This window comes from Vicugna pacos, chromosome X (assembly GCF_048564905.1).
Source record: "Vicugna pacos chromosome X, VicPac4, whole genome shotgun sequence".
Classification (NCBI taxonomy): domain Eukaryota; kingdom Metazoa; phylum Chordata; class Mammalia; order Artiodactyla; family Camelidae; genus Vicugna; species Vicugna pacos.
Genome location: NC_133023.1, coordinates 53,569,743 through 53,596,994, shown reverse-complemented (window position 1 = coordinate 53,596,994; position 27,252 = coordinate 53,569,743). Strand labels below are relative to the sequence as shown.

Sequence of the window (27,252 nt, the reverse complement as noted above, 5' to 3'; positions counted from 1 at the left end):
TCAAGTCTTAACATTTATTTCTTTATGGGGTTAAACAAGAGCAGAGAGGTCTCTGCCCCACAATGCAACAAAACAGAAAGCAGTACACATACAGAGACTCTCACCGAAACACGGAGGCAGGGGAAGGGCAACAACTGAATTGTAGCCAGGTGAGGGAGGAAGGGACGGGCGACTACTAGGAATCCAGCTTGGAGACTCAGTCATAGGAACTAGTGCAAGAAAGTCCTACTTATGAAGCACAGTGTAGAAAATGGCATAAGAAAGCTGCCCAGCTTCGCTGCCTGTGACAGAGGGCAGGGGCAGCTGGAGTGGTGGTGGATGATCTGGGTGGTAGGGTGGAGGACAGTCAAATGACTTCGAGGTGGAGTGAGGTGCCCCTTTCCCCTGCCACTGGGCAAGGCCCTGGGCTGGTCTGAGCCAGGGGTCTCCTGGGCACTTGGTGAGTGGGAAGAGGGGATGGGAGTCTCCAAGGGTCCATTCCCTGGGGCCTGCAGGTCCCCCTTTACTTCCCAGTCCCTTTTCCCCTCCTGAGGATGCAGGAGTTAGAAGGCAGTACCTAGGATCTCTCACATCTACATAAACATCTCTGGAAAGGAGCCAGCACCTCTTCCCCTCCCCAGCTGAAAAGAGCACTCTAGGGATGGGGTATGTGGCTAGGCCTGAAATGCTGAAGGCCAAACAGGGAGTCTGTGGGCAGGGCAAAGGGGCGAGGGGAGGGGTACACACTGAGAGAAAGAACACTGGCAGGGAAGGACTCCCCAGTCTCACAAAGCCTATGTGGGGACTCAGCTGAGTTCCTTGGATGATTCCCTCTCTACTAGGGAGGTCTCCCATGTATCCCCCCCACCAGCCAATTCCAGCTGCTTCCCCCTCTCCCTCTCGCTTTGCCTAAATGCAACTCCAGGCCCACCCCTCCCCTTAACTCACTGGCACCACATCCTAGAACACAGGCCCTTTCTGGCACTGAAAGCCCCTTGGCCTGTCCTGGCAACGGCTCCCTTTCTTGTCTGCTCCTATGGGCCTGTAGATATCCCAGGAGATCAGCACAAGTTTAGTGGACCCCCCGAAAGGGCTCTCTGTGCCTCCTTTCTCATCCAGCCCTCTAGCCTGACGAGAGACTGACATGACAAGTCTCTCAGCCAAGGGACAACAGACAGCACATTGTCTTTATTCAGCTGGTCCTCTTGTCAGTTTCAGGACTCTCTCCAGCAAGGGGCAGGGGTGGCTGGGTTAGGGGACCTGCTACAGGGTGAGGAGCAGTCTGGTGGTTCCACAGTTGGGATAGCAACCCATGGGGTTAGGGATCAGAAGGGATGAATACTCTTTGGTAGGCTGGGGGCAGGGACAGGCTGGGGATCAGGGAGGCTCATCTCTGGAAAGCCCTGGGGCACGGCCACCAGGATTTCCTTCATGGAGGCCTGGGCTAGGGCAAGATAGGGGAGTCTGGGGACCCAGGCCAGGCCTGACCCACTTGGGCTTAAGTCCCTCCTCCCCATGGAGATCAGAAATGGAAACGTCTTTGGCCCCAAGGCCAAGATCTCCAGGGCAAGAGCGGCCCTTGGGAGTATGTGCACCTTCTGGAAAATATGGCCCTTCAGACAGCGGCAGTCTGACCACATGCCCTCAGCCTTCTGTTTCAAGGCCCAAGAGCCCAGTCTCTGTGCTCTTTTTTCAGAGGGCTCCTTAGGCTACCCTTTCTGATTTGGGGAGCTGTCCTTGAGCCTGCCTTGACACTGATCATCTGCCTCCCCAAAGCCAAGTGGCAACAGCCCATTCAGCCATCTCTCTAAGCCCTCGGCCCACCTCTTTCCTCTCCTCTCCCTCTTCCCTGTCTCCACTCTCTCTCACCATTCGTTCTGCACCCTATTCCTAGACCTCATTGCCTAGGGTAGTGGGGCACAGCTTAAAACTGGGGCTCCGACCTAGCTGCAACTGTGTACACCTCGTGTCCCAGCCTGGCCCTTCCCTGTGGCGGCCGCATGTGGGACAAGGCGTGCTGGAGCAGGAAGGAGGGCCACTGCATCGTCTGCCGTTGCCTGTAGGGGTATGGGCAGGAGGGAATTAAGGATCGTGGCAACAAAAGGAATGCGGAGGGGGGAAAGAGCTTCTCCCCTCTGTGCCCCCCAACATTCCCTGCAGGGCAAAGGCTGGGTGAGCAGCCTCCTTCCCTGGGGTCAGGACTCTCAGTGGGGGTGGGCATTTCCAGCCCCCACCCCCACCTTTTTTTGGCTAAGCCCCACAGATGGGGGCCTGAGAGGGGGCCCCTGCTGCTCTTGCCTTTTTCTCCCAGATGAGTTTTGCAGCTCCCTGAGGCCCTCTGGCGGTTCTGTGGGAGCTGCTTTTGGGGTGGGGGTTGGTTGGAGGTGATGCGTGGTCCCCCATTTCCCCCACCCCCAACCTGGTCCTACACCTCCCATGGGAGGAGCCCCTCCCCCTCCCCCTGGGGGGGCCTGGAGCTGATGTTGGTGTGTGGTGGAGGTCTGATCTCCAACCTTGCTGTCATTCTTCCCGAGTGAGGCCCTCATCTAGGGCAGGCAGTGCCTCCAGCCCCGGTCCCCCACCACCCTGGCTGCTGGAGAAGGACACCATGGTATGGAGGAGCATGAGAACAAGGACATAGAGCCGGATCCTGCTGGGGCCGAGGCGGGAGCCCCCAGAGACCGGCAGCAGGGAGGGCTTGTGGCTGATGTGGCCTGGGGGGTCGTGTCGGGGGTGGTAATGGTGGTACTGTTGGTGGTAGTGGTGGAAATAAGAGTGGTGGAATTGCTGGTGGTGGGTTTTGGGGGCTTCAGACTCCTTGAACTTCTTCTTCTCCGACTCACAGGAGACCCACTGCACGTCACAACACTTGGTTTCCGGCCGCTTGGGCGAAGTGTCCAGCAACCCTGTCAATGGATAAGGAAGGTGGGGGTGGGGTGCTCAAGGCGCTGCCGGCTATGCCTTTCCGAGAGAGATCTTCAAAGCTGGGGCTGCTCGGGTCACCCTGCCCAAGACTCGGGTCAGTCTGCCCCCTAGCACCTTCCCTTTCTGGACAGGGACCAAGGACCCCAGACAGTTTCTCGGGGATTACTCCCTGGCCAGGCATGTTCTGGTTGGAGACGGCCATTCTGTTCTTTACCCCATTCCACTTAGCACTGTCCCAACATGGGGGCCTCATTACCTGCTCCTCCAGCCACCAACCTTCTCCTGACCCGGCTTCTCTGTTGTCCTCCTTGCTCCTACACCCCCCAACCCGGTGCCTGCCCTGCTCCCCGCCCCCAGCTTCTCCCTCCTCCCCAATGCCCTGCCTTTACCTGTACAGATAAAGCCAGGGAGCCCTCCATACACCATTTCCTCATTGTCAGGGAGTATAAAGGGGCACCGGGTCTGCACCTCCAGGCAGTATTGCTTGCAGGGCACCCAGCGCTGGCATTCCTGCTGGGTCACGCTGAAGTATTCTGAGCACAGCCAGGCCTTGTAGACAGCCTGTGGGGAGAGGAAAGAGCGTCAGCCCAGGTGCCAGCCCCTTCCCAGCTCAGAGAAAAGGGATGAAGAGGGGTCCACCTGTACTCTATTGGGGGAGGGTGCAGTGTGCTCACCAACCCAACCCCAGGATCCAGGGTGTGGAGCAGAAGGGTTTGGGACAAGACCATTACCTCCTACCCTAAGTTCTCTAATCTCATCTCCAGAACTCCTGAGTCCCCCAGTTTGAAGTCATTCAAGACTTGTTCATTGGTTCATTGGTTCATTGGTAAAATTACAAAATTACTCTTATGTCAAAGCTGGAAGACCATCTCATCCAACCGTACCATTTTACAGTTGGCCCCAAGAGATGTCCTGACTTGTCGGAGGTCACCTGTATTGAGGTAAATTTCAGTTATGTTCAATTCAGCAAACATCCCTTTTGGCTGATGGCATTAAGTTTCCAAATTCAGGAAGGAGATAGAGAGAATAATCTTTGTTCTACCTCATTAGGGTGCTGTGTGGATCAAATAATATGACACATCTGAAAATGTTTTGCTAGCTCTCAAGTGCAATACACATATAAGGGGTTATGTTTAATAAAAAATGGGAATCTGCCTTACCAAGCACCACAGGTGCCTTCAAGCTCTACTTAATCCATGTTCTGTCCAGTTGGCTTCTGTGCTGGAGTGGAGCAGAAACCACATTTCGTTTGTAAACTCCTTCACTGGTATACTTATCTTGTCTAGCCCACTCCTACCAGGCACTGTGTCTTAGCTAAGAAATGGTCCCTGCTCTATACTCTTTGGCTATCATCAAGACTAGAGTTTCTCAACAGCAACACAACTGACACTGGATTGGATGATTCTTTGTAGTGGGTGCTGTCCTGTGCATTGTAGAATATTGAGCAGCATCCCTTGCCTCTATCCAGTAGTTGCCAGTCACATCCTCCCCAACCCCACTGTGACAACCAAAAAAATGTCTTTGGACATTGCCAAATGTCCCTGGGGGAGGGGGCAAAATCACCTCCCATTGAGAGCCACTGATGTAGCTCCTTGCTACTGAGAATGTAGACCTAGACTGGCAGCATCTTCATCACCTAGGAGCTCGTGAGAAATGCAGCATCCCAGCCCCCGCCCTAGACCTGCCAAGTTACACCTGCATTTTAACAAGCTTCCCAGGCAACTTTCACACGTGGGGATAGAGCCCTGCCCACATCTAGTGCTCATAGCTTCTGGGGTACCTTCCCATAGTGGCTCCTTAGAGCAATGGTTCTCAGACTTCATTGTGCCCCAGAATTCCCTTGGGACACTTGTTAAATATGCAGATGACATCCTCAAAATTCAGCTTCAAGAGGGTTGAGGTGGACTCAGGAATCATTTTGAACAAGGGTCCAAGTCATTCTGCTGCCAGAGGCCTTTCAACCACACTCTGAGCAGTGTGCTCAGAGCTTCTTACACAGACTTTAAGCATTTACACTAAAATGCAAGGAACTCCACCAGGAACATGGACTTTGGCAAAGCAAGGGCAGGGGGGTGGTGATGGGTGGTGGTGGGTTGTGATGAAAATCAACCCCCTGAGGAACAGAGCTTTGATATCTCACTGGCATCTCAAACTTAGCATGCTGTAAATCTTAAAATTCAGTTCTTTTGTACTCCAAATCTGACTGCACCACACCTTGACCACTTCAGTTAAGGGCCACAATTCTCCACCTGGGTATTCAAGCCAGAAACCTAAGTGTTAGCATTCCTTTCTCTCTCTGCCTGCATCTCTGCACACAGTCCATCAGCAAGGCGCGATTTGTCCCTCCACTTTCACAACTCTGTGCAGGCCATGGTCATCTGTCACCTGGACAAAATTATCCTATGAGGCCTCTCCGCCTCCACTCTTGTTCTTTCCAATCCACTGTTTCCACAGGAGTAAGAGTGATCTCAAAATGACATCTAACTCTGTTTTTCCCTTGCTTCAAACCCTTAAATGCATTGAAAATAAAACCCAAACTTTCGACCCCAGACTTCACGCCCTGCATAACTTGGCCCCTGTCTGTCTCTCCAACCTCATTTTCTACCTCTCCCTTCAAGCTCATCCTGCTCCACACAGAGGTTTTCTCTCTTTTCCTTGAACCTGTCCTACTTCTCTTCACCTTGGGGCCTTGGCACATGCTGTTCTCTCAGCCTGGAATGCTCTTCCCCTCACTTTTGGGCTGGTTGGGTCCTTCTCAACTTTGAAGCCTCAGTTCAAATGTTACCTCCTCAGAAAGGTCTCCCTGGCCACTTGAGCTAGAGCATGCCGCCTTCATTCTTCTTCTTCTTAACTATTTCTTCACCAAAAATATGACTTTGTCTGCATCCTTCTTTTGTTTTTCTGTCCACCTCACTAAAATGCATGAAAGCAGATGTGGGTCTGTCTCATTGACCACTGTGTACTCAGTACAATGTATGTTAAAAGAAAAAAGTCTGTTGATTGCATGAACCAGAGGAGTAAAAGAGGACATGCCCCTATTCTCAGAGAAATTCCAGTTTCATGGATAGACAGATCTAACTTGAAACTATGGCACATAATCTATATTATAGGAGAAGTTAAACCCTTGGCCATTGGAGGGAAGCAAACAGAAAAGCAGGGAAAGATTTCAGTGAGGGGATAACAGTCGAGTTGGGACTCAAATTAGGATTTTAGATGGGGTGGGCAGAGATGAGACAAAAGGGCATTCCAGACTGAGGCAACAGCTTAACCAAAGATATGGAGATGAGTATGTGCATGGTGCGCTAAAAAGAACAGAGAATGGTTTTGTATGAATGAAGTGCAAAGGGTACCAATCTCCTGTGGATGGAGGTTTAAGTGATTTCCAGGTTTTTGCTATTATAAACAAGGTTTTGGTGGACAGCTCTGTACACATCTCTTGCACACTTGTGTTAAATTTTATGTATATAAAGTTCGAAGTGAAATTATTGGGATAAAAGTTGCGTGCAAAGGAGTGAGAATGGAGTGAAAGGAGTGGGGAAAGGACCAAGTGAAGGTAGAAGGCAGGGAAAGAAGGAGCTGGAGGGATAGGAGAGGGCCTCATGGGTTGGAGAGAGTGGCAGTGGGGTCTGGGAGCACAAGGGAGGAGGGTAGTCAGAAAGAAAGGGTAAGAAAGAGTAGGGAGTTAGAGGATGAAAAATGGTGGTAATAGTGGGGGTAGGGAAAAAAGGAGGGTTGAGGAGGAAGCAGGAGAATAAGACACAGAGGGTGTGAGGGAGGTAAAGAGGTGCAGTGAAGGTGAGAGAAGACAAAGGGTAAGAAAGAATAGGAGGATAAGAGGGTGGGGGCATGAGAGATGTAAGAGGGGCTGTGAAGAGGATAGGTCACAAAGAGGGAGTAGGAAAGATGAGGGTTTATAACCTATAATGAAAAGAGTATGCAAAAGAATGTGGGGGAGCGTATAGCTCAGTGGTAGAGCACATGCTTAGCATACACGAGGTCCTGGGTTCAAGCCCCAGTACCTCCATTAAAATAAACAAACAAACAAATAAACAAAACCTTATTACCCCCTAAAAAACACACAAAAAATTTTAATTCAAAAAAGAAAAAACACATATACGTATAGCTGAATCATCATGCTGTACACCAGAAATTAATACAACACTGTAAATTGACCATACTTCAATTTAAAAATTTTTTTAAATTAAAAAAGATGAGTATTTATAACCTTAATGAAAAAGAATATGAAAAAGAATATATATATGTATAACTGAATCACTATGCTGTACACCAGAAACTAACATAGTATTGTAAATCAATTCTACTTCAATAAAAAAAATTAAAAATAAAAAAAGAAAGATGAAGGTTTAAGAGTGAGCAGGGGAATAAAGGTGGGTGAGGAAGATGGGAGCAGAGGAAAGCAGGGGTAAGAAAGAAGGATAAGTGAGCAGAAGTATGGGAGGAGAAAGAAAGAAAAGTGAGGCAGGAAACAAAAGGAAATCCTTAGCGCTAAAAGCCCCAGTATCTCAGAGACCTCCTTCCATCTTGTGGGCCTCAAAGTGCCAAGAGGAGTCTCTGTCCACATCCTTTGCCCCAACCTCTGCATCCTGGACCCAGGTTGAGCCTCAACCCTTGGCCCAGACTGTGTGGAATAGCCCACTCCTCCACTGCTGGGGTTCTGAGGCCCCTGTGGGATCCTCCCTGGGCTCTTCTAGTTCAATATTTCCACTTCCAGCTGAAGAGGCTGCACTAGGGGGTCCAGCCCTTCTCCCAGGCAACTGCAATGAGCCTAATAACAAGCTCTGGTGGCTGAGGGCTCCCTTCCTCTGCTCTGGGAAAGAGGGAGGGAGTTGAGAGAGGCAGGGCGAGGAGAGGGGGGCTTGACAGTGTGAGTGGGACCTTCCTCCTTAATTAGATGACCCTCTCTCAAGCCCCACACCCCCAACCAGAGTCACCATGGCAATGAGTAGGTGAGCAGATTGCATGAGGAGGACACCAGGCCTGTGGGTGGCGAGGCAGGAACAGGCCAGGAGCTAATGAGGGGAATGGAGGAAGAAGAATGACACAAGGCTGAGAGGTAATCCAGTTCCTCAGCCCCACAGATGGCCAGCTGAGGCCATTTCTGGCCCATGTGCTTCAGAGGTGGCCCAGCGTCCTTCCTGGGTAAAAAATCTGGCTCTCAATGCTACCACCTGGGCCACAAGCCTGCCTTAGTCGCTGCAGCCATCTTCCTTGGATGGGCATAAGTCGTGGGCCCTGTCACATCAGTTAAGACTTGGGCAGTCAAAGGGGGCCTGGGCATTCATCATCAAAGGTGTGAAGGAGCCAGGAGAGCCCGGGTTGGGAGTACTGAGAGGCTGGCTGCAGGTCAGGCAGGTGGGGTGAAGGAAGAGATGTCTCTAAATCAGACAACAGTCAGTTGGGACACCCTTGGAGATCTTTTGCTCTAGTTTCTCAATTCTGGCTGCATATGAGAATCACTCAGAGAGTCTTTTGTAAAGGCTCCTGCCTGGCTCACATCACATTCCAGACCAAGTCCATCAGAATCCTTGTGGGTGGGGCCCAGACCTCTGTGGAGTTTTCCAAAACACCTCAGGTAATTTTAATACGCAGAGAACTTCACCCTACTGCATTTTACAGATGAGGAAATGGGGGCCCAGAAAAGGGGGAAAGACTTGACTACCATCAAATAAAATGGCAGCCAAGTGAGGAACCCAGTTTCTCTACTCCAGCCCCAGGGTTCTTTCTATTGTACCATCCTACCAGTGACTGGGAATCCCAAACTCAGGGGGTGTGACCCAGGGGTGAGGGTACAGGAGGAGAGCTGAAGAGAGCCAGGCCTGCTCTGGGCTTTAAGGCTCTTTCAACTCCAGCCCTGGCAGAAGAGACTGCTTCATTATGCCCTGTCGGGGACCCTCAACGTAGTGGCAGATGATGGGTAGGGTGGGAAGCCTTGACCTGGCAGTGCCCTCCTTTCCCTACAGAACCCTCTTTCCCACCTCCAGCAGGCCACCGCTGGGCTCAATCAAGTTCTGGCTGCTACAGCTGAGTTGCTATGGGAACTGGGAGGGGAAGGAAGCAGCGAGTAACTAGAGGGAACACCAATTAACCCAAAAAGGAAGCTGAGAAGGCTATCCCACCCCTCCCCCTGGCTGGGCTGCTAAACCACTCTTGAAAGGGGAGCCAGTAAGATGAGGGGGATCCCCACCCATCCTGGGTGCTGCAGCTGCCAGTTTAGGGAGAAGTGTGGGGAACTAGAGAGCCTGACCTTTCTGCTCCCTGGCTTGCAGCCCTGGCCAGGGCATTCCTGTCCCTATGCTCCTCTGGGGAGAAGCACCTGACTTCTCCTGACCCCCCAGGGTGCTGCCTGAATGCACATGAGCGCGTGTATACACACACAGCTCAGAGCCAAGACTCGGGCTGGAGGGTTTGGAAAGAGGAGGCCATCCTGGACTCCTTGGTCTGGGGGCTGGAAAACCCTCCAGAGAGGAGAGTTTCAGTTCTTGCCAACCAGGAAATCGGCAGTTTCCTTCTTGCATTCCAACTTGCGTTCCTCCCTAGGGCCTGTTTCCCCATCCAAAGCCTCCCTGCAGACCTTCTCTTCATGGCTGCTTGTTTTCCTAATGCACCCCTGGGACACTTGGCCAGGAGCTGCAGCTGCAGAGACTGTGGAGGCAGAGCAAGAATCTGCGCTTGGCTGGGGGATAAAACCCACTGTCCACAGCACACAAGTAACCACTCTGCCCCTAGATTTTTACTTAGGGGGAAACTGAAGCCCAGAAAAGGGGATTGGGTTAGTTGAGTCAGAGACACGCAAGACATCAGCTATACAGCCAGGATTCGAGGGAGGTACCCTGCCGACCAATCCAATGTCTCTTTGCACAGCAGCCATACACACCTAGCATCATGTGAGGGACATCCTTGGGCAGGTCTGAAAAGAGCCACGCACTCCTATTCCTGCTTCTGGCTTTCAAAGAATTGGAGCAGAACAGGGTAAGGTCAAAGTCAATCTCTCCAACCCAGAGGAAGGAGGTCATAGACATAACTCTGGGAGTAGTTCCTTGGGATTGGCAGAGTCAGACTGGGATTAGAGGCATTACAGGGTAAATCCAGGTGGATCAGATGGCTTTACTTAAGTTGGCTGTAAAAATAAGCAACAGCTCTCCTGCTGCTGCTGATAATGAGCAGCCATGAGTCAAAGCACCCTGGTCTGGCCTGGAGGAAAGGTAGGGGAGATGACTGGAGAGGTGAGAAGAACCTAGGGCCAGTGCAGACCCAGAGGGTCCAATCATCTCTAAGCCTCTTAGGCTACCTGCTCCAAGGCCCATGGCAGGTCGGGCCTGGCCTGGCCAGTGGTGGCTTGGTTAGTGGAGAAGTGGTGTCCCTGGTGCAGGAGCAGCTCTTAAGGAGCCTACAGGATCCATATTAATCAGGTGAGCAGAGGAGGCAGGCTCATGACCACTCCAGAATGGAAGCTACGGTGAGAATCGTAACTCCACCCCTTTATCTGCTGTTGGAATTATCACTCCAAAATTACTGTCAAGAGTTACCCAGTTACTGACAGTGAACCTCTTATCACAGGGCGCTCACTATGTCCTAGGGCAGCCTGTATCTTCAGATAACTCTAGTAGTTAAAGAAGTTCTTTCTTCTTTTGAGCTGAGATAATGCCTCTCTGCGACATTCCTCATGGCTCCTACTAGCTCTTCTGGGGCCCAAAACTTCTTGTCCCCATGCCAGCACTGCAGGAGGTATTTGTAAACCTCCTTGGATTGGGTCAGGTCTTCCCAAGCATTTTTTTCATGCAATGATCACTTTCTGAACATCTTCAAGTGCCTAGTCCTGTGCTGGGGATCTACAGATGATATAGATAAGGAAGACAGGATTGTTATCTTTAAGGAGCAGGAGAGACAACCTTGTGAATCAATCATTAGAAGTCACTGTGATAAGTAGTATGTACTTGGTACAGTGATTGCATAAAGGGAGGAGGGATCAACTGTGTTTTGAAGGCTAAAGCACAGGAAAATATGTCTAGGTGGGAGAGGCTGGAGTTGGGGCTGGGAGAAAATGAGTAGAAATTCACTAGGTGGGATAAGGCAGGAATAAGGGCACTGAAGGCAAAGGAATAAGCAGGTAGAAAGGCCTGGAGGTGTGAAATAGTGCCGAATTCAGTCACTGGATGTAGTTTAGCATAGTCAGAGGGTACAAAGGGCACCATGATGGGAGATGAGGCAGTAGAGGAAGGCCATGCCCATTTTATGATATGTTCTGAATGCTGAGGAAGAGCCAGGCTTCATCCTACAGGCAATGGACAGCTCTTGATGAGTTTTAAAGAGTTGCTTCTTAAAAGATTGCTTATCACTTCTGTGACAAAATTTTCAGACTTATGTTCTGAAAGTGTGGATGATGGAGCACAGGCATCAAGATTGGAGGTAGGGAGACCAGTTAGGAGACGACTGTAACAATTTGAGTGAGAAACGATGGGGATCTCAGCTAAGGCGGTAGGAGCAGATTTAAGCAATGGAAAGGAGGGGATGGATATGAGAAGAGATGTCAAAAAGGGCAGAATCAACAGGATAACTTATGGATATGGGGAATGATGGAGAGGGAGGTGTTCAGAATGACTAACAGGTTTCTGGCTTGGGTAGCAGGGTGAATAGTAGTATCATTCATTAAGGAAGGGAAACCAGGAGGAGGACTAGATTTGGGGGTGAAGATAAATTCAGGTTTCGGTCATGTTAACTTTTAAGTATAGGTCAACATAGACTAGATAGAAATGTCAAGGAGGCCATTGGACATAATGGCCTGAGCTCAGAAGGAGGGTCTGGGCTATAGATAAAGGTTTGGGAGTCATCAAGGGTTAAGGAGTTAATCATTAGGAACAGAGTAGGACTATACTTTCCCATATCCTTTGAAATATCCTCAGGCATGGCCATAGGACTTCCTTTGGCCAATGAAATGTGAATTGAAGTGATAGGATTGCTTCTGGGGAGAAGCTTTAAGAGCTGGTGTATGATTTGTCACATTCTCTTCCCTCTGTTGCTGACTGTGGAAGCAGTGTTGAAATGGACCTTTTACTGGCCTGGTATGGTGACTATCCATGAACTCCCTGCTGACCTGTTTTGGACAGGTATTGTGAGTAAGAAATAACTGTTGCATTAAGCCTCTGATATTTGGGGGTCGTTTGTGTAAACTAGCTTGCTCTGACTGATAAAGTGATAGCGGAAGCCAAAGAAGTGGATGAGACTGCTGAGAGAGAACACAGAGAGAAAAGGAACAACAGTGGATCCCTGAAAAACACTAACATTTAAGGGGTAAGTGGAAGAAGGGAATCTGACAAAGATGGAGGAGTGGTTTGAGAGTTTGGAGAAGGAACAGGAGAATGTCATTCTATAAATTAGGGGAGAAGAGTTTCAAAGAATAAGGAGCGGTCAGCAGATAAGGACATGCCAGCAGTCTCATCATAGTGAGAGCAGTTTCAGCGGGGCAGTGGGGGCAGAAACCAAACTGTAGCCAATTTAAAAGGGAATGTGAAGGAAGAAAGATGGATGGCTATGTGTAGACTACTCTTCCAAGAAGCCAAGTGTTCACAGTTTTTTTCAACTATTTTATGGGATGTGGTTACCAGTTCTCTGTTCTATCCTGGTTGTTCATATTCAGATTAAGTTCCTACTTTTCTATGTCCCTTGCAACTGAATGCAACCCCCAGACAGAGTTTATCAACACAGAGTCAAGCAGAAGTATCAGCTCTCTTGTCCTAGAAGCTGTTTCTGTTAATACAGCCTAAGACCATATTTGTTCTCTGAGAGATTGTATTGTATTCTTCTGATAATTCAGTGGAAATTGAGAGGGGAAGTTCTGCCTGGAATGTGGGGTCAAAGACACAGCCTAGATCAAAGTCCCTGGAAGGAGCTCTAGCTTTCTGGTGAGATATCTCCATGAACTAAACATCCTTGAGACTGTAGGCTCCCTGAAGACAGGGATTGTATCTTACTTATCTGTGCTATTTCCCTAAGGATTTCATATTGAGCTGGGTATACAGAAGAGATGCTTGCTAAACACTTAAAATCCAAGCACTTGAAAGCCAAGCCTCCAGCAACTAGCCCAGACTGAAGCAAAGTGGAGAACTCTAAGAAAAAGGTATAAGTAATGGGTTATATAGTGAGTTGCATAAGTTTTACAGCTTTGATGGAGAAATTAGGGCTGGATTAGCAAAAAAGTTATAGAAAACTAAGCAAATAGGAAAAAAAGAGGCAATTATTAACTCCAGGAAAACAAGTTGGCCAAGAAAGAAAATGTAATCACACTATTCTACATGACTCAGCTGTGAACAATATTTATAGTTCTAATAATGTAAATATGGAATACTGTTAAAACCAGAAATTGTCATATGACAATATTAGATATAGGGGAGGGGAAGTATGTGTGCTCATACAGTGTTGCTGGTAGTAAGAAAGCCAAATCCCCCTCCAATAGAATAAAAAGTCAATAGATATTTAAAACAGAAAAAAAATCAAGAAATAACAGGATTGGCATACCATTTAGAGATGTGAAGGTAAATATCAGAACAAGAAACAACTAGAAGTTTGGAATTATTTGACTGAAGAGTGAGGCTCATGGTTGTAGCAGAGGGCTTCTGTTTTAATTATAAGCATTGAGATATACATTTATCATTTTAAAATGTTACATTATAAATAATTTAAAAAATGGATACAAGCTACAAGGATATATATATGGGATAGATACATATATACATATGCATATATGTATATATGTGTGTATTTTTGCACATGTGTGTATACATACAAAAATATTTAAAATAGAAAAGTCAAGAAATAGCAGTGTTGGCACACCATTAAAAATGTGAAGATATTCTTCAATAGATGACTAGATAAAGATGTGGTATGTATATACAATGGAATACTACTTAGCCATAAAAAAGAATAAAATAATGCCATTTGCAGTAACATGGACGGACCTGGAGATTGTCACACTAAGTGATGTAAGCCAGAAAGAGAAAGAAAAATGCCATATGATATTGCTTATATGTGGAATCTAAGAAAAAGGACACAGATGAACTTATCTACAAAACAGAAACAGACTCACAGACATAGAAAACAAACTTATGGTTACCAGTGGGGGAAGGAAGTGGGAAGGGATAAACTGGTAATTTGAAATCTGCACCTCTTGGGGAGTGACAGAAATGTTTGCTGTCTTGATTGTGGTAGTGGTTTCATAGGTGTATACATATATCAAAATTCATCAAATTGTATTTCTGAAATACGTACAGTTTACTGTACAGGAATCATACCACAATAAATGTGTTTAAAAAATTGAGATAAAAAATGTGAAGATAAATATCAGAAGAAAAAGCTAAGGGAGTTTCAAGCGTTTAACTCTGAAGAGTGTATATATGTAGCTTATTTATCTTTTAAAATTATGAATATATGTTGCTTTGATAAAATGAAAATAAAATAAAAGTGTTAAACTGATATGCAGCCATGAACCTCAAAAACAACAAAAGACTTGAATTGACCAGCCTTGCCACAAACCCCCAGGCCCTGCACCGCCTAGTTGTGGATCACCTACTCCATCACCACTGTCTGGGCCATGAGCTTGAGCCAGATAAGCTTAACAAACAGGCCAATGGAATTAATGAGTGGTCTTACAACCAAAGGGAACCAACCAATATGAGAGGAGGGGAACTTTGGAGGGTTCAGTGCCCAATGGCTATGCAGGTCACCAAAGGAATGGCACCAATGTGACAGTGACAATCATAGCTTCCTTTGAGCAGGTCACAAACGTGTGCAGCATAAAATTCCACTGCTCCCTCCAAAGGCATGCCTGTCTTCCACACACCACTAGTTCTGGGCCAAGGTCCAGGCAGAAATCTCCAGTTTTCTGTGATACCAGCACCCTCTCCCTACCTTACCTCCTTCCTCCAATCTCAGCGCCTTATTAAACAGATGAGAGGCTGGGGAGAACAGAGACCTAATAAAAAAGACCTGTCAGTTAGTTGTGCTTGGTCTCATAGGATGAGGTAAATCACAGCTTTAGAGTCCTTCCATCTCTGCCTCTTCCCTCCCTTACCCAAGCATATATTTGTGCTTTCACTCACAAGAATCTCTCCAGTTGCCTTTTGGCTCCTAACCTTCCACCCCCATGCCAGACACTTCACCTCCTGCTCCCAAAGTACCTTTCCCTTCTCCTAAGGGAAAATGTTGCCAATCTCAATTGAGTATTCAGCAGTCATTTAGATTAAGTACCTCTAATTCAGGTAAGAATAATAATAGCTACCATCTATTAAGTGCTTACTATACACCAAGCTCTGTTCTAAGCAACTGACATTTATCAACTCATTGAATCCTCACAACCATCCCCTGAGGTGGAGACATATTTACAGGTAAGGACCAGAAGGACCAGAGTTTAAAGAGCTCGTCCAAGGCCACACAGCCAATAATAATAAGGGTGGCTACCATTTCCTGAGCACTTTCCAGCTCACAGGCACTGTGTCCTTTTGAGATTAGCATCTTGTATGTCATTTAAGCCTATGATGACCTTGTTCCTCAGTTTTGAATTCAAAGAAAGTGAGGTTTCAAGAGAGATGAAGGAATATATTCAAGGTCTCAAAACTGTTTAATGAGGACAGAAATTCAAACTGGAATTTGAAGCCAGGTTACCTGGACTTCAGTGCCCAAGTTCTTCTACACCATATTGCCGCTCGGATGGCCCCTTCATTTCACTATCACCATTGAAGTAGTTAGCTTGTTACTCAAATAACTCATTTTTGATGGACTTTCTGGTCAAGATGGGGAGAGATTTCTAGGACTGGATGGGAGAGTGATTTTCTAAAATCAGTGTATTCAGCCCATTCCTTATATGAGTAAGGTTTTCTTTATAAGGAGCTATAGGGGGAAGAACATTTGGGTACTAGGGGCTACAAATGCCCATTTCCATTCCCCCATCAAAGCACTCCCTTTCTTCTTTCCTCTAAATACACGTGCACACATGCATGTGCACGTGCACAAACACACACACACTCTGAGTGTGTTGAAAAGAGGCAACTGTTCCTGCTATAATCTTTGTCAACTGGTGAAGGGAAGGCAGCTCTTTCCTTGTAGAAAGATTTTCTTGCCTTTGGGCATGAGTTCTCCTGTCCCAGGTCTTGTCATTTAGGGGCTTCTGGAACCGCCTTGACCTAGAAGACTCCAATACCAGAGTCTATCCTTTCAAAAAGGTTTCAGGGCAGTTACACACTCTACCTAATTGCTCCTTCTCCCCAGCTCATATCATAAATGTTCATTGCAAAGCCTTTGCTCCAGTTGGATGGAGAATTAGCCAGAGCTGGGTTCAGATTCTGGCTCTGCCACTAACTGGCATTGTGAACTGGGACAAGTCACTGGAAGGAGGTAGGGGCACAGTCACTAATTTGCTATGTGACTGTAAGCCAAGTACTCTCCCTCTCTGGGTCTCAATTTGGATCCAAGAAAATGGTCCCTACGGAGGTAGCATATATGGGGAGAAGACAGGGTCAAACATCTTTAACCTCAAATAGTCCTGTGGTCAAATCTCAGGTCTGCTCTTATCCGTTATGAAACCTCAAGCAAGTTACTTAAATTCCCTGATCTCCACTTGCCTCATCTGCAAAATGGAGATAATAAAAACACCTATCCCTAACCTTTCTGTAAATGAGGTTCATAAAGCAACTAGCACAAAGCTTTACCTATCGTATAATTACACTGGCACAGAATGGATGGTACCATTGCCTTCTGGCAATCAAATCCCTGGATGTGACCTGGATTCAAATCCCAGTGCCAAGTCTTATTAGCTGGATGACCTTGAGCTAGTTACTTAACCTCTCTGAGCCTGTCTTCCCCTATGTAAATGGGGACCAATATATATGCACTTCACAAGATAGATGTAAGAATTAAGTGAGATAAAGTATATTAAAAGATGCCTGGGATAGTTTCTTTCTTTCCCATTCCCTCTTTTCAGCTCTAAGATTCCAATAATAAATGGAAAAAAAAACTGTCACAAATGTAGTAAGAAAAAAATCATTAATACATAAAAACAACTATGTACAAAGTCAATAATAAAAACACAAGACATGAACAGACGATTCACAAAACAGACAATACAAATGGCCCACAAACAAGAAAAATAACTGATCTAAGGAACACAAATTAAAAACCAATGCTATTACCATTTTTTCAGCTCCAAATTCGTAAAGTTTTAAAAAATATACTCAATCCTGGACAAGGGTGGTAAATTCGTCCCACACTTTTGGTGAGGGTACTTAAACTACAGTCATCCTTCTAGAAAGAGACTGGTAAGAAAGAAATTTGTATGTCAAAAGCCTTAAAAAGGTTAATACTCTGATTCTGTAAGACTAGTCCCAAATGTTCATCCTGCAGAATGAATGTATATGCTTCCATTTGTATGTAAAACAAGGGAAAGAAAAAGTCATTTTGTGTGCAAATGTTTCTGTAATCTCAGAGAGAGAGGTGGAAGGATACACACCCAATTCTTAATATCAATGACCTCAGGATTGAGTGGGGAGGGGGTGGGCGGATTATTAAATGTTTCTTTATAAACCTTTCTGTATAGTTAGATTTGGTACAACGAGGGTACATTATTTTGTGATTTAAGAAACTCAGCCAAGAAGAGAAATCAGAAAAAAAAAAACGACTGAGATAGCATTTAACAGAAAAAAGGAATCATAGGTCTGACAAAGATTTATGAACAGAAATATTCATTACAGTGTTATTTATAATAGTGCAAGTTGAAAGTAAAGTAAATATCTAACAGTAGGGGACTAGTTAAATAAACTGCACTATATTCATGGGAGGGAATATTGTATACTCATCAAGAATGATGTTGGCGAATATTTAATTACATGGAAAGATACTCAGTATGACTTTAGCAATAAATAAATAAAAAAGAGCGAGGTGGAAAACTATATGATTTTAACTATGTAAAAATATACAGTCACATCTATTAGGATGGCTATTATAAAAAAAAAACCTGGAAAAGAGTTAAGTGTTGATGAGGATTTGGAGAAACTAGAAGCCTGTGCATTGCTCAGAACAATGTAAAATGATGCAGCATTATAGAGGACAGTATGGAGGTTCCTCAAAAAGTTGAATGTAGAATTACCATGTGATCCAGCAAGTCCAGATCTGGGTGTATATACCCAAAAGACTTGAAAGCAGGGATTCAGACAGATACTTGTATACCAATGTTCATAACAACATTAGTCACAATAGCCAAAATGTGGAAGGAAATGAAAACATAGGTCCACACAAAAACTTGTCCATGAATGTTCATAGCAGCTTTATTCATAATTACCCAAAGGTGGAAACAACCCAGATGTCCCTAGAGATGAACGAATTTTTTAAAATGTGCTATGTCCAGACAATGGAATGTTATTCAACCATAAAAGGGATGAAGTACTGATACACACTACAAGCTGGATGAACTTTGAAAAACATTATGTTAAATGAAATAAGCCAGACACAAAAGGACAAACAGTGTATGAATCCACTTATAAGAATTACTTAGAATGATCAAATTCATAGAGATGGGAAGTAGGATAGATGTTAAGAGGGGCTGGGGGGAGGGAGGAATGGAGAGTTACTGTTTAATGGGTAAAGAGTTTAGGAGAAACTTTTTAGAAATGAGTAATGAAGATGGTTGTGCAATGTTGCAAATATACTTAATGCCACTGAATTGTACCATTTTTATGGTTAAAATGGTAAATTTGATGTTATATATATTTTACCGCAATAAAAAACCATGCTATAAGAAGACATATTAGGAGGAGATACACAATAACATTGAGCATTCTTCCTGTTATACCTCTATTTTCCAAAATTTCTCAAAGACTTTTTTTTTCTCAGCAATTGGAACAAAGGTATTTTTTAATGGATTCCAAGTCTATAACAGTTCTGAGGGATTAACTTGGTTGGCAGTTTTAGCTTAGTTCAACCCTAAGCGGATATGCTCACCTCTCACAAATCAGCCAGGTAGGTAGCCATGCTATCTGCTGAAGACCAAATACAAAGGCAGGAAACAATAGTAACACCATGTGTTCCTTCTCCAGGCAGGACTTGGTGAGTTGGCACTTCCTTCTACCCCCAAGAGAAGCCTAGCCATCCCAGGCCAGGGCTCACCAAAATCCTGGCATGGGAACAGGGTGCCCAAAGTCCACACCAGGCCTCAGCAGGCTCTGGGGTGACCAGGTCCCACTGTTTCCCCTCCCAGCACTCTCAGTAGGTACTGGCCTGCACTAGGCCTGCCTAGGAGATCAACTCCCCTCCTGCCCTGGTTTATCCTCCCTGCAGATTGGGGCTGACACTATCACAGATACCTTCCCTCCAGGCAATAGGAGCCCAGCCCCTCTCTTCTCTTCGGCAGAGCCTGTAGAAAAAGAAGGCAGCAATCCTCTGTCACTATCCCAAGAGGATACTGGTGATTGTCAATGGGGCTCAAGGACAAGAGACTGGGGTACTGAACAAAGAGGATGTTGGTGGGTCCCGATTTTGGATCTGAGCCACTCCTCGGGGCCCCTACAAGTTGCCAGTAGGCACTGCTGGACCTCCCTTGCGGTCACTCAGCTTCTCACCCCAGCCTCTCAGTAGCCAGCTGAGCATCACCTCTGACAGCTGGGGGAGTTTATTAAGATGTTTCTTTATACACGTGTGCCCTGGGGAAAAAAACAGAAAGACCTGGGTTTGTGTCTCGGTCCTCCCACCTTTTAGCTCTGTGGCCTGGATGGATCACTTTCCCTCCCTGAACCTCAGTGGTCGCATTCATAAAAAGGGGATAACGATAGTCCCTGCCTGTTAGGATGACTGTCAGGACTAAATGAGTTTACAGATGCATAGAAAGCCCCTGGCATCTGCCAGGCACTTGAAAGCTTGCATTTTTCTTTTCCCCTTTCCCTTTCCTCTTTGGTGCCAGGCTGCCTTCGCCTTCTGGCCCAGAGACTTGTGGCTCAGGTTCCAGTTCTTTTCTCCAGAATCTATTCAAGCAGGAGCTTTGGCCCTGGCAGCCCCTGTCACTCCGTGCTAACTCCTTCCTTCCTCAGGGCCAGCGGCAGCATGCCTAGTGCCCTTGCTCTCCTCTCTAAGCACCTGCCTGGCTTGAGGTGTCAAAAATTCAGGCTTTCCTGAACCCCTTCTCACGTTCAGGGAGAAAAGTCCAGCCCAGCCTCACCTGCACACACCCTGGTCTGTGCGCCCGTAACCGCGGGAACACAATATACCTATTCCCCAGAGACCTCCTGGGTCAGCATCGGAGGACGGTGCTTCTGAAGGTCCATGTTTGTTTAGAACCCTCAGAAGCGGCCCCTGGCTTTCCAGCCAACACTTGCAGCTGGAATCCAAACGTGGCTGAGACGTGACTGGGAGGGGGCAGATCTGATGCCCAGTATGCCTAGGCAAACAGCAGGTAAACAGCACCAGAGAGTGGGAACACAACAAGACTACCCTGAGGGAGAAGTTTTTCTAGGGCAAATTCCCACCCGCAAGCCTGAGGAGTCGTCCTCCATCTGCACCCACACACTGAAGGCAGGGTGTGCCCTTCCCCTGAGGTGCCGACGCCCAGGGAGGAGACTGAAGTACATCCTCTTGTGCTTGTGATATGTTCAGAGATCCCTGACCCTCCTTTAAACTTGGCCCCACCCAATGTCTTCCGTTGCCTCGCCCTCACCTCCACTGGGTTCAGCAGACTCTTCTAGTCAGACCATGAGACTGGGTGGGAGGCTGCTGGGCTCCCTTCCTCCACCTAACTCCCCCTGCCCCCACCTTCAGGAGATACCAGTTTATCCTTCCTGGAGGTTCCCGTTGCTATGGTGACTATAGTAGTCAGACACTAGCCTGTGGGAAGGATGGGAAGTCGCCATGAAGAAGATTGTGTATGTGTGAGTGTGTGTATGTGTGCACACACACACGTCCACCCTAAGTGGGGAGGAGAGATGGGAGGAAGAAAAAAATGAGCAGAGAGGGAGAGGGGCAGGGAGGGGTAAAGGGGACAGGAGAAGAGGGGACCAGAAGATGAAAGTGGAGCAGGAAGAGGGATGGGGAAAAGGAAGGTGAAGTGTGAGTGGGGTAAGAAGGATATGAGGGGCAAGGCAGCATGGAGGTGACAAGGCAAGAGATGCAGTGTTGGGGTGGGGGAGTTAGAAGGATGAGGTAAAGACATGGGGTTGAGGTTGGGCAAGTGGGAGATAGAGGTGAGAGATGAGGGGAGTGGGGTAGGATGGGAGACAGGAAAAGACTGGCCATTAGAAGGGAGCAGGTGGAGGTGACTGCAGGGAGAAGTAGGGGTTGGAGTGTAAGGACTGGGTAAGGATTAGGGAGTGAGATGTGGGTGTGGTCTGGGAAGGGTCTAGGGTGATATAGTAAAAGACTAGGATGGCTGTGAGGTCACTGGTATGTGGATGGGGGTGTTGCGTGTGGGTCAAAATTTGGGAGGAATATGGGGATTGGGAGTGGGGGTGGGTCAGGATGGGGGTGGGGGTGTCTGGAGAGGGGTGGGAAGCATGAGACCACTTTCCCACTCCCATGTTTCATCCACTATATGCTTGTCCGAGCTCCACATGTTGCCTCTTCTCTGTCCCAGGCCCTTCCCAGAAGCCCCACACTCACGTAGGTGGGCAATGGGCATCTGTGGATTGGGAGGCCTCTTCTCAGGGGCGGCTTTGCCATGGTTCCCAGGAGGCAGCTTCTTGACTGTATCCCCCTTCCTCCACCCCCAAACTCGGACCAGAGCACCCTCTCTGCCCGTAAGAAGCCTGGGTCAGGGAGGCTGACTGTGGGGCACTGCTCCCGGACTGCCAGCTGGAGTGACAATAGAGACCACATGCCGACCTGGGGCTCCTGCCCTTTGCCCAATGCCCTGAACTTCCTGCTCGCAGCACCAGCATTAGCTTGGGAGCCCTGCTTGGCAGGAAAGCTGTGGCAGGTGGGAGGAGAGAGGAAGGCAGAGAGGCAGAAACAGCTGCCAGCCAGAGTGGAGGAAGAGCAGGGCTCCAGCAGGTCTGGGTAGAAGACGAATGCTGGCTCTGTCAGTCCCCTCCCCTGTGTGTGGGTGTCAGGCCTCCTTCCCTAGTCTTTCCCTTCTAATGCTTTTGTTCGGGGAGCAGGCTCTGCTCATGGGCCTCAACTCAGAGCTGCTTGAGACCTCAGAGGTAGGCTGGTCCCACTTGCCCTATAATCAGGAGTCAGAGTCATCTCCATAGCATTTCCTCCAGGGGTCTGCCTGAATCAGGCCAGACCCTTCCCCTGGGAGTAGGAACTCATCTCCTCTTAAGGCCCTCTTGTTTCCTCTTTGGAAGGAAACAACTGTTAACTAAGCAACTCTGATATGCCAGGCCTAGGGACTGTGTAGACTTCTCATTAATAATGAGCTAGTAGGGCCATTCTGATGATTTAGTTCCATTTTACAGATGAAAAAAGTGAGGCTGAGGGAGCTGAAGTCCCTAGCTCAAGGTCACGCAGGTAATAAATCAAAGAGTTGGGTTTGAACCCGGGACTTTCTAACAACGAAGTCCCTCTGGGGCTAAGCAGCAGGACATGCCTCTCCTTTCGCTCCCTGACAACTCTTCTGAAGTCTGAAGTCACAGACCACATCCTCCTGAGTCTCCTGTTCTCCAGGTGAAACAGTTTCTTCGACTCTGTCTGGGAGAACTTGGGTTCTAGCCTCCTCCTAACCTGCTCAGTGTGAGACTCAGAACCAAACACACAATCTACCCAGTGGGTGTGGGCTAGTCCAGAAGAGAACAGAACTAGCATATCCCTCCTTGGCACTAACCTTTAGTGATGCGGCCATTATGGCTGGTGAGAGGGCTGAGAAATGGCCTTCTCTTGGGCTTCTATCCCCTCTCGGATCAGAGCTATGAGAGAAGGGGCCAGGGTTTGGTCCCCATCTTCACTACTGTCCCCAATCGGATTATCCTGAATTTAGAGAAGGGAACTGGCAGAGATGGAGGGAGAGGTGATCAAAACCAGGCAGGGCCTGGTGGGGCTCGGAGATGGAGCGGGTTGGGGGAGTGAACTGGTGGTCCAGTAATGGTAGGCAGGTCAGGAGAGCCAAGCAAGGGCTTTTGGTGGGGTATGCGTGAGGCAGGTAAGGGAGGGGTGGAGCATGGCCCCACAGGTTGGGAGAGGCCAGAGTGGGGATGGGCATCGGCCTGCCTAAGTTATCGCCCTGCTGTGCGAGAGGAAGTCAGTCGCACATTAAGGAAATGTCGCAGCTGGTACTAAATTGGGAGGTGTCACAGGCAGCAGTGAGGACAGGTATGATGTGTGGGGCCCTGTGTGGTCCAAAACAGGGGCAGATATTGCAAAAGGAGAGAACAGGGTTTCTAGAGTTGCCCAGGGAAGATCGAGCCAAAACAGTCAGGACAGGACCCCCGGGGATGGGAGGCACCTGGTCCGGAATCAGGGGCTCCGGGTCTGGTTTCCAGCGGCGGAGGAAGCCTCCTCACCCTGACCTGGGGCTGAGAGCCCTCCGCCCAAGAGAAGCTTTGAAGATGGGGCATTATCTCCCAGGGATCCCATCTGGGGCAGGGGCTGGACAGGAGGGCCTGGAGCTTGGGTGAAAGGCTCAGGCATCTGCAGAAAAGGCCTGGGATAGAGGAGGGGTGCTGGGGTGAAGAGAGAGGGGCTGCAGGAAGGAGGGAAACAGGGCTGTCGTTTCCCTCAGTGCCCAGAATATAGCCGGAATCGAGAGGCCTGGGGGTGTAGGCCTCGGTGGAGGGGGAGTGCACTGGGGAGGGTGGGAAAGACAGGAAGAAAGCTGTAGAGTTGGCACTGCCCTTCTCCTGGCACAGCAGGCAGCAAGAGAGCAGGCAGAGTTCACTGGAGAGGGAGAGAGAGCGCAGGAGCACGACAGCCACAAGGAGACAAAGGCGAGGAGGGAGGGCACCAGCCATCAGGAACCTGATGAGAGGCCACGGCAAAAGCATGGGCTTAGCACCCACATCATGTGGGTCAGAGGCCTGGCGCTCCTGCTCAAGTGACCTTTGGGCAAACTGCTTGCGCCCCTGCACCTCAGTTTCCCCATCTGTAAAATGGGGATAACAGTGCTGGTATTATCAGCCTCCCTGGGCAAACATGATCTCAAAATATATGTGAGAGAGACTGAAAACCCTAAGCATTACATCTATGTCAGGTGTTGTTATTGCAAACTACTCTCAGCTACCTCTTCCCACTTCAGTCTCACGAAAGACTTGGGATATGGGCAGAGTAAGGATTATTATCCTTGTTTTACAAATGAGGTAACAAAAGCCTTGAGAAGTGAAGTGACATGCCCAAGGTCACACTACTAACAAGTGGTAGAGATGATAAGGCATCCTGAATCCAAGAGATTGGTTGTCTTCCTCCTACATCAGACTGCTTGGCAAAAATAATCAACATGAGGGATTATTGTTTAGCGCGAGGTCAGACAGAGCTCAAAGCCAACTATAACCTGGAGAAAACCCCATGGGAAAGTTGTGGTGTGGTCTCTCATTCATCCTGGCGACTGTGGGAAAAAAAAAACCGGGGCCATGGGGTTGGAGGAAAGGCCACAAAAGACAGACATCCTTTTCTGTCTGCAAGTGGACCACATCCCTCTGCTCATGCTGTGTTTGTATCTGTGGCTGACATTAAGAGTGTGTGTCTCTATTTCTATATGACAAAATGTGTCCTTTCTCATGTGACAGCACTTCTGCCTGTGTGTCTCTGACATCCTGGGGAGATGTGCGTGTGTATGACACCGTGTCTGCTTCTGTGGCACTGTCTGGGGGTGTGACGACCTCTCTGTATCTCTGTGTGACTTTGCCCAGGATGGTGGTGGTGGTGTTTGGCAGTATGTGTGTGTCTATCTGTCTGTACACCTTTAAGAAGTGGAATATCTCATTTCGTAGTGTGAGTGAGGCAGTGAGTCAGCTGAGGCTGAGGGAGGCGGGAGGGAGACTGCTAGGTTACGAGAACAGGAAAAAGGAGAACAAGAAAGTGAAGTCAGGATCAAGGAGCTACCCCTTTCCTCCCCAGTCCCCTGCCCAAATCCCTAAGGAGCCTACCAAGAGAGTGGAATCCTGCAGAAGTCCACAGGGGTCGAGTTGGATGGAAAGGGGGGCACCTTCTGCCCCTCCCCAAAGCCTCAGAGGGAGACAAGCTAGGCTAGGAGGCAACTGTCTCCCTCTCCAGTTCTCAGACCCCAGCTCAAGGATGGGTGAGGCCAGCACCTGACCTGGTCTCCTCTTCACTTGACCCTTTGACCTTGCTGTTCTTTCCTCTCAGAGGCAGGGTACCTGGCCAGGCTGATCCAATAGGGCAGGAGCACCGCATCCCAAATGCTTACAGCCCCCACACATCTACTGTCAAAGAGTGACCCTGCTGAGGGTCAAGAGGTTTCAACACTCCACTCTGCCCTAGGCAGGCCCAATCTGCAGCAGCCTCGCCTCTCCTCTGAATGCCCGTTCCCAGCAGCCAGAAAGCCAGCTTTCCCTCCATTGCCACCCCGGGGCACTGGGAAGGTGCTAGGAAGGCACTGGGACTTTGGTAATACACCAGCCTTTGGTGGCCCTCCCGAAAGCTGCTGTGCCCTGTTCCCAGCCCCTTCTCTTGTCAGGGGAGAGGAGCTGGCAGGTTTCCTCCTTGGGAGAAAACAGGCACCCCATGGCGCTACCTGCCTCGGTTCTGACCTCAGGCTCATATAAGGTCTGGCTACTTCAGGTCATATAAGGTCAACGGCGTGCTGTACCCCGCCACCAGGAGTGTCCACTGGCAGGGGCTAAAGGGTGATGAGGGTTAAGCCACCCGCCCCACCCCCCACCGGCCTTCGGCCTTTCTGCTGCACCAGCCAGTCCCAGGACTTTTCATTCCAGCTCAGGAAGGAGAGGGGCACCGCTGGCTGAGGATGGGGGCTGGGCGAGCCAGAGCCTCTTTCCATCCCTTTTCCTGATAGGGGCCCCGGGACCCCTCCCTCCTCATGTGGGAGCGTGGCGCCAGGAAGCACCAGTTCTACAGTGCCCAAACCCAGAATTAATAGAAGTTGGCCAGGTGGTCACCTGACCTTAATCCCTGAGGCCCCTTCTCTGGGGAGGGGCCCAACGTAGCTGAGAACAGTGGGGGTGATGAGGAGTGGTGGGGTGGGCAGAGGGGGAAACCTTTTTTCTCCCGGTCCCACGGCCACCGTTCCCGCCGCAGACGCAGCCACTGTGGCCGCGGACGCCAGTCCCTACCTTACAGCCTTTCGTGCAGGACCGGATTGAGTACTCTTCTGCCTGTAAGTATTTATGTAGCACGAGGTCGAACTCGTCATATTTTTCCTGAGCATGTCGGTCGAGCCGCTGATACGCCTCGATACAGTTGCTACACACCTCCCAGGCCCCGGAGCCCGGGCTAGCCACCACGGCCAGCAGGTCCCCCAGCAGGGTGTCCAGGCTGCAGTCCAGGCTGTCGGGGCGGTCCATGCCCAGCAGCAAGTCCCAGACTGTGTAGGTGTCGCAAAAGGAAAGAGTGAAGTTCCGAAAGTGGCCTTTGAGCAAGTTTTTTTTGGCGGAGGGGAACTCGGCCGGGGCACGGATAGGGGCGCCGGGGGGCCGCAGAGGGGGCGCCGGTGTGGTTGGTTCGAAAAGTCTCTGCAAAGATTGCAATTTGGTGCAAGCTGCATCCAGCCCTGTGGGTTCTGGGACGCCGCCGCAGTCCGACCCGGGACCAGCGGCGGGGGCGGCTTTGGTCAGGTTGCTGTATCGCGGGCCGCAGGTGCCCGGGGGCGCGCTGGGCTGGCCGGGCGGCGGCGGCGGCAGGGGCAGCACCGCGCGAGGAGGCGCCGGCTGCCGCTCCCGGCCGGCCCCCCAGGGCGGCCGCATAGCGCTGCTCAGCTCCCTGGCCCGGGGCCGGGCCCCCGCGCACAGCCACAGATGGTCAGCGAGCAGCACGGTGAAGAAGAGCAGGGACGCCAGGGACAGTCGCCATCGCTGCGCCCGCTCGGAGTCGGCGCAAGGTTTGTCGCTCGGCCTGGGAGCCCAGCAGCAGCAGCAGCAGCAGATAGTCAGCGCGGCGGCGTCTTTCCCGGGCCACATCCAAGCGCCCCTGAACATATTTCAGGGAGGGAGCAGACAGGCGCGAGGCCGGACGGCCGTCTCCGGCGGGCGGGCGAGCGAGCGGGCTGCGCGCCGCTCCGCGCTCCTCGGCGCCGTCCAGGCTCTACCTCGGGGGCTGCATGGCGAGGCAGGCCGGCCGGCCCGGGGCCCCGCTCAGGCCGGAGTGGCGGGGCGCTCTCGCGCCGTCCCCGCGCCCCTCCCGCGCTCCCTCGCTCGCCGCCCGGGCGCGGCCGCCCGGCCCGCTAGGCGCTGCCCG

The 27,252-nt window shown here is 49.4% G+C and overlaps 1 protein-coding gene across 1 annotated transcript; it reads right to left on the bottom strand.

Moving 5' to 3' along the window:
• On the bottom strand, positions 1–27,252 carry NALF2 (NALCN channel auxiliary factor 2). The gene is made up of 3 exons (XM_006203272.4): positions 26,133–27,252; positions 3,294–3,465; positions 1–2,885 (listed from the first exon to the last, which is right to left on the bottom strand). Exons 1-3 carry the CDS (start codon positions 26,991–26,993, stop codon positions 2,500–2,502), a joined length of 1,419 nt encoding a protein of 472 aa, XP_006203334.3. The 5' UTR covers positions 26,994–27,252; the 3' UTR covers positions 1–2,499.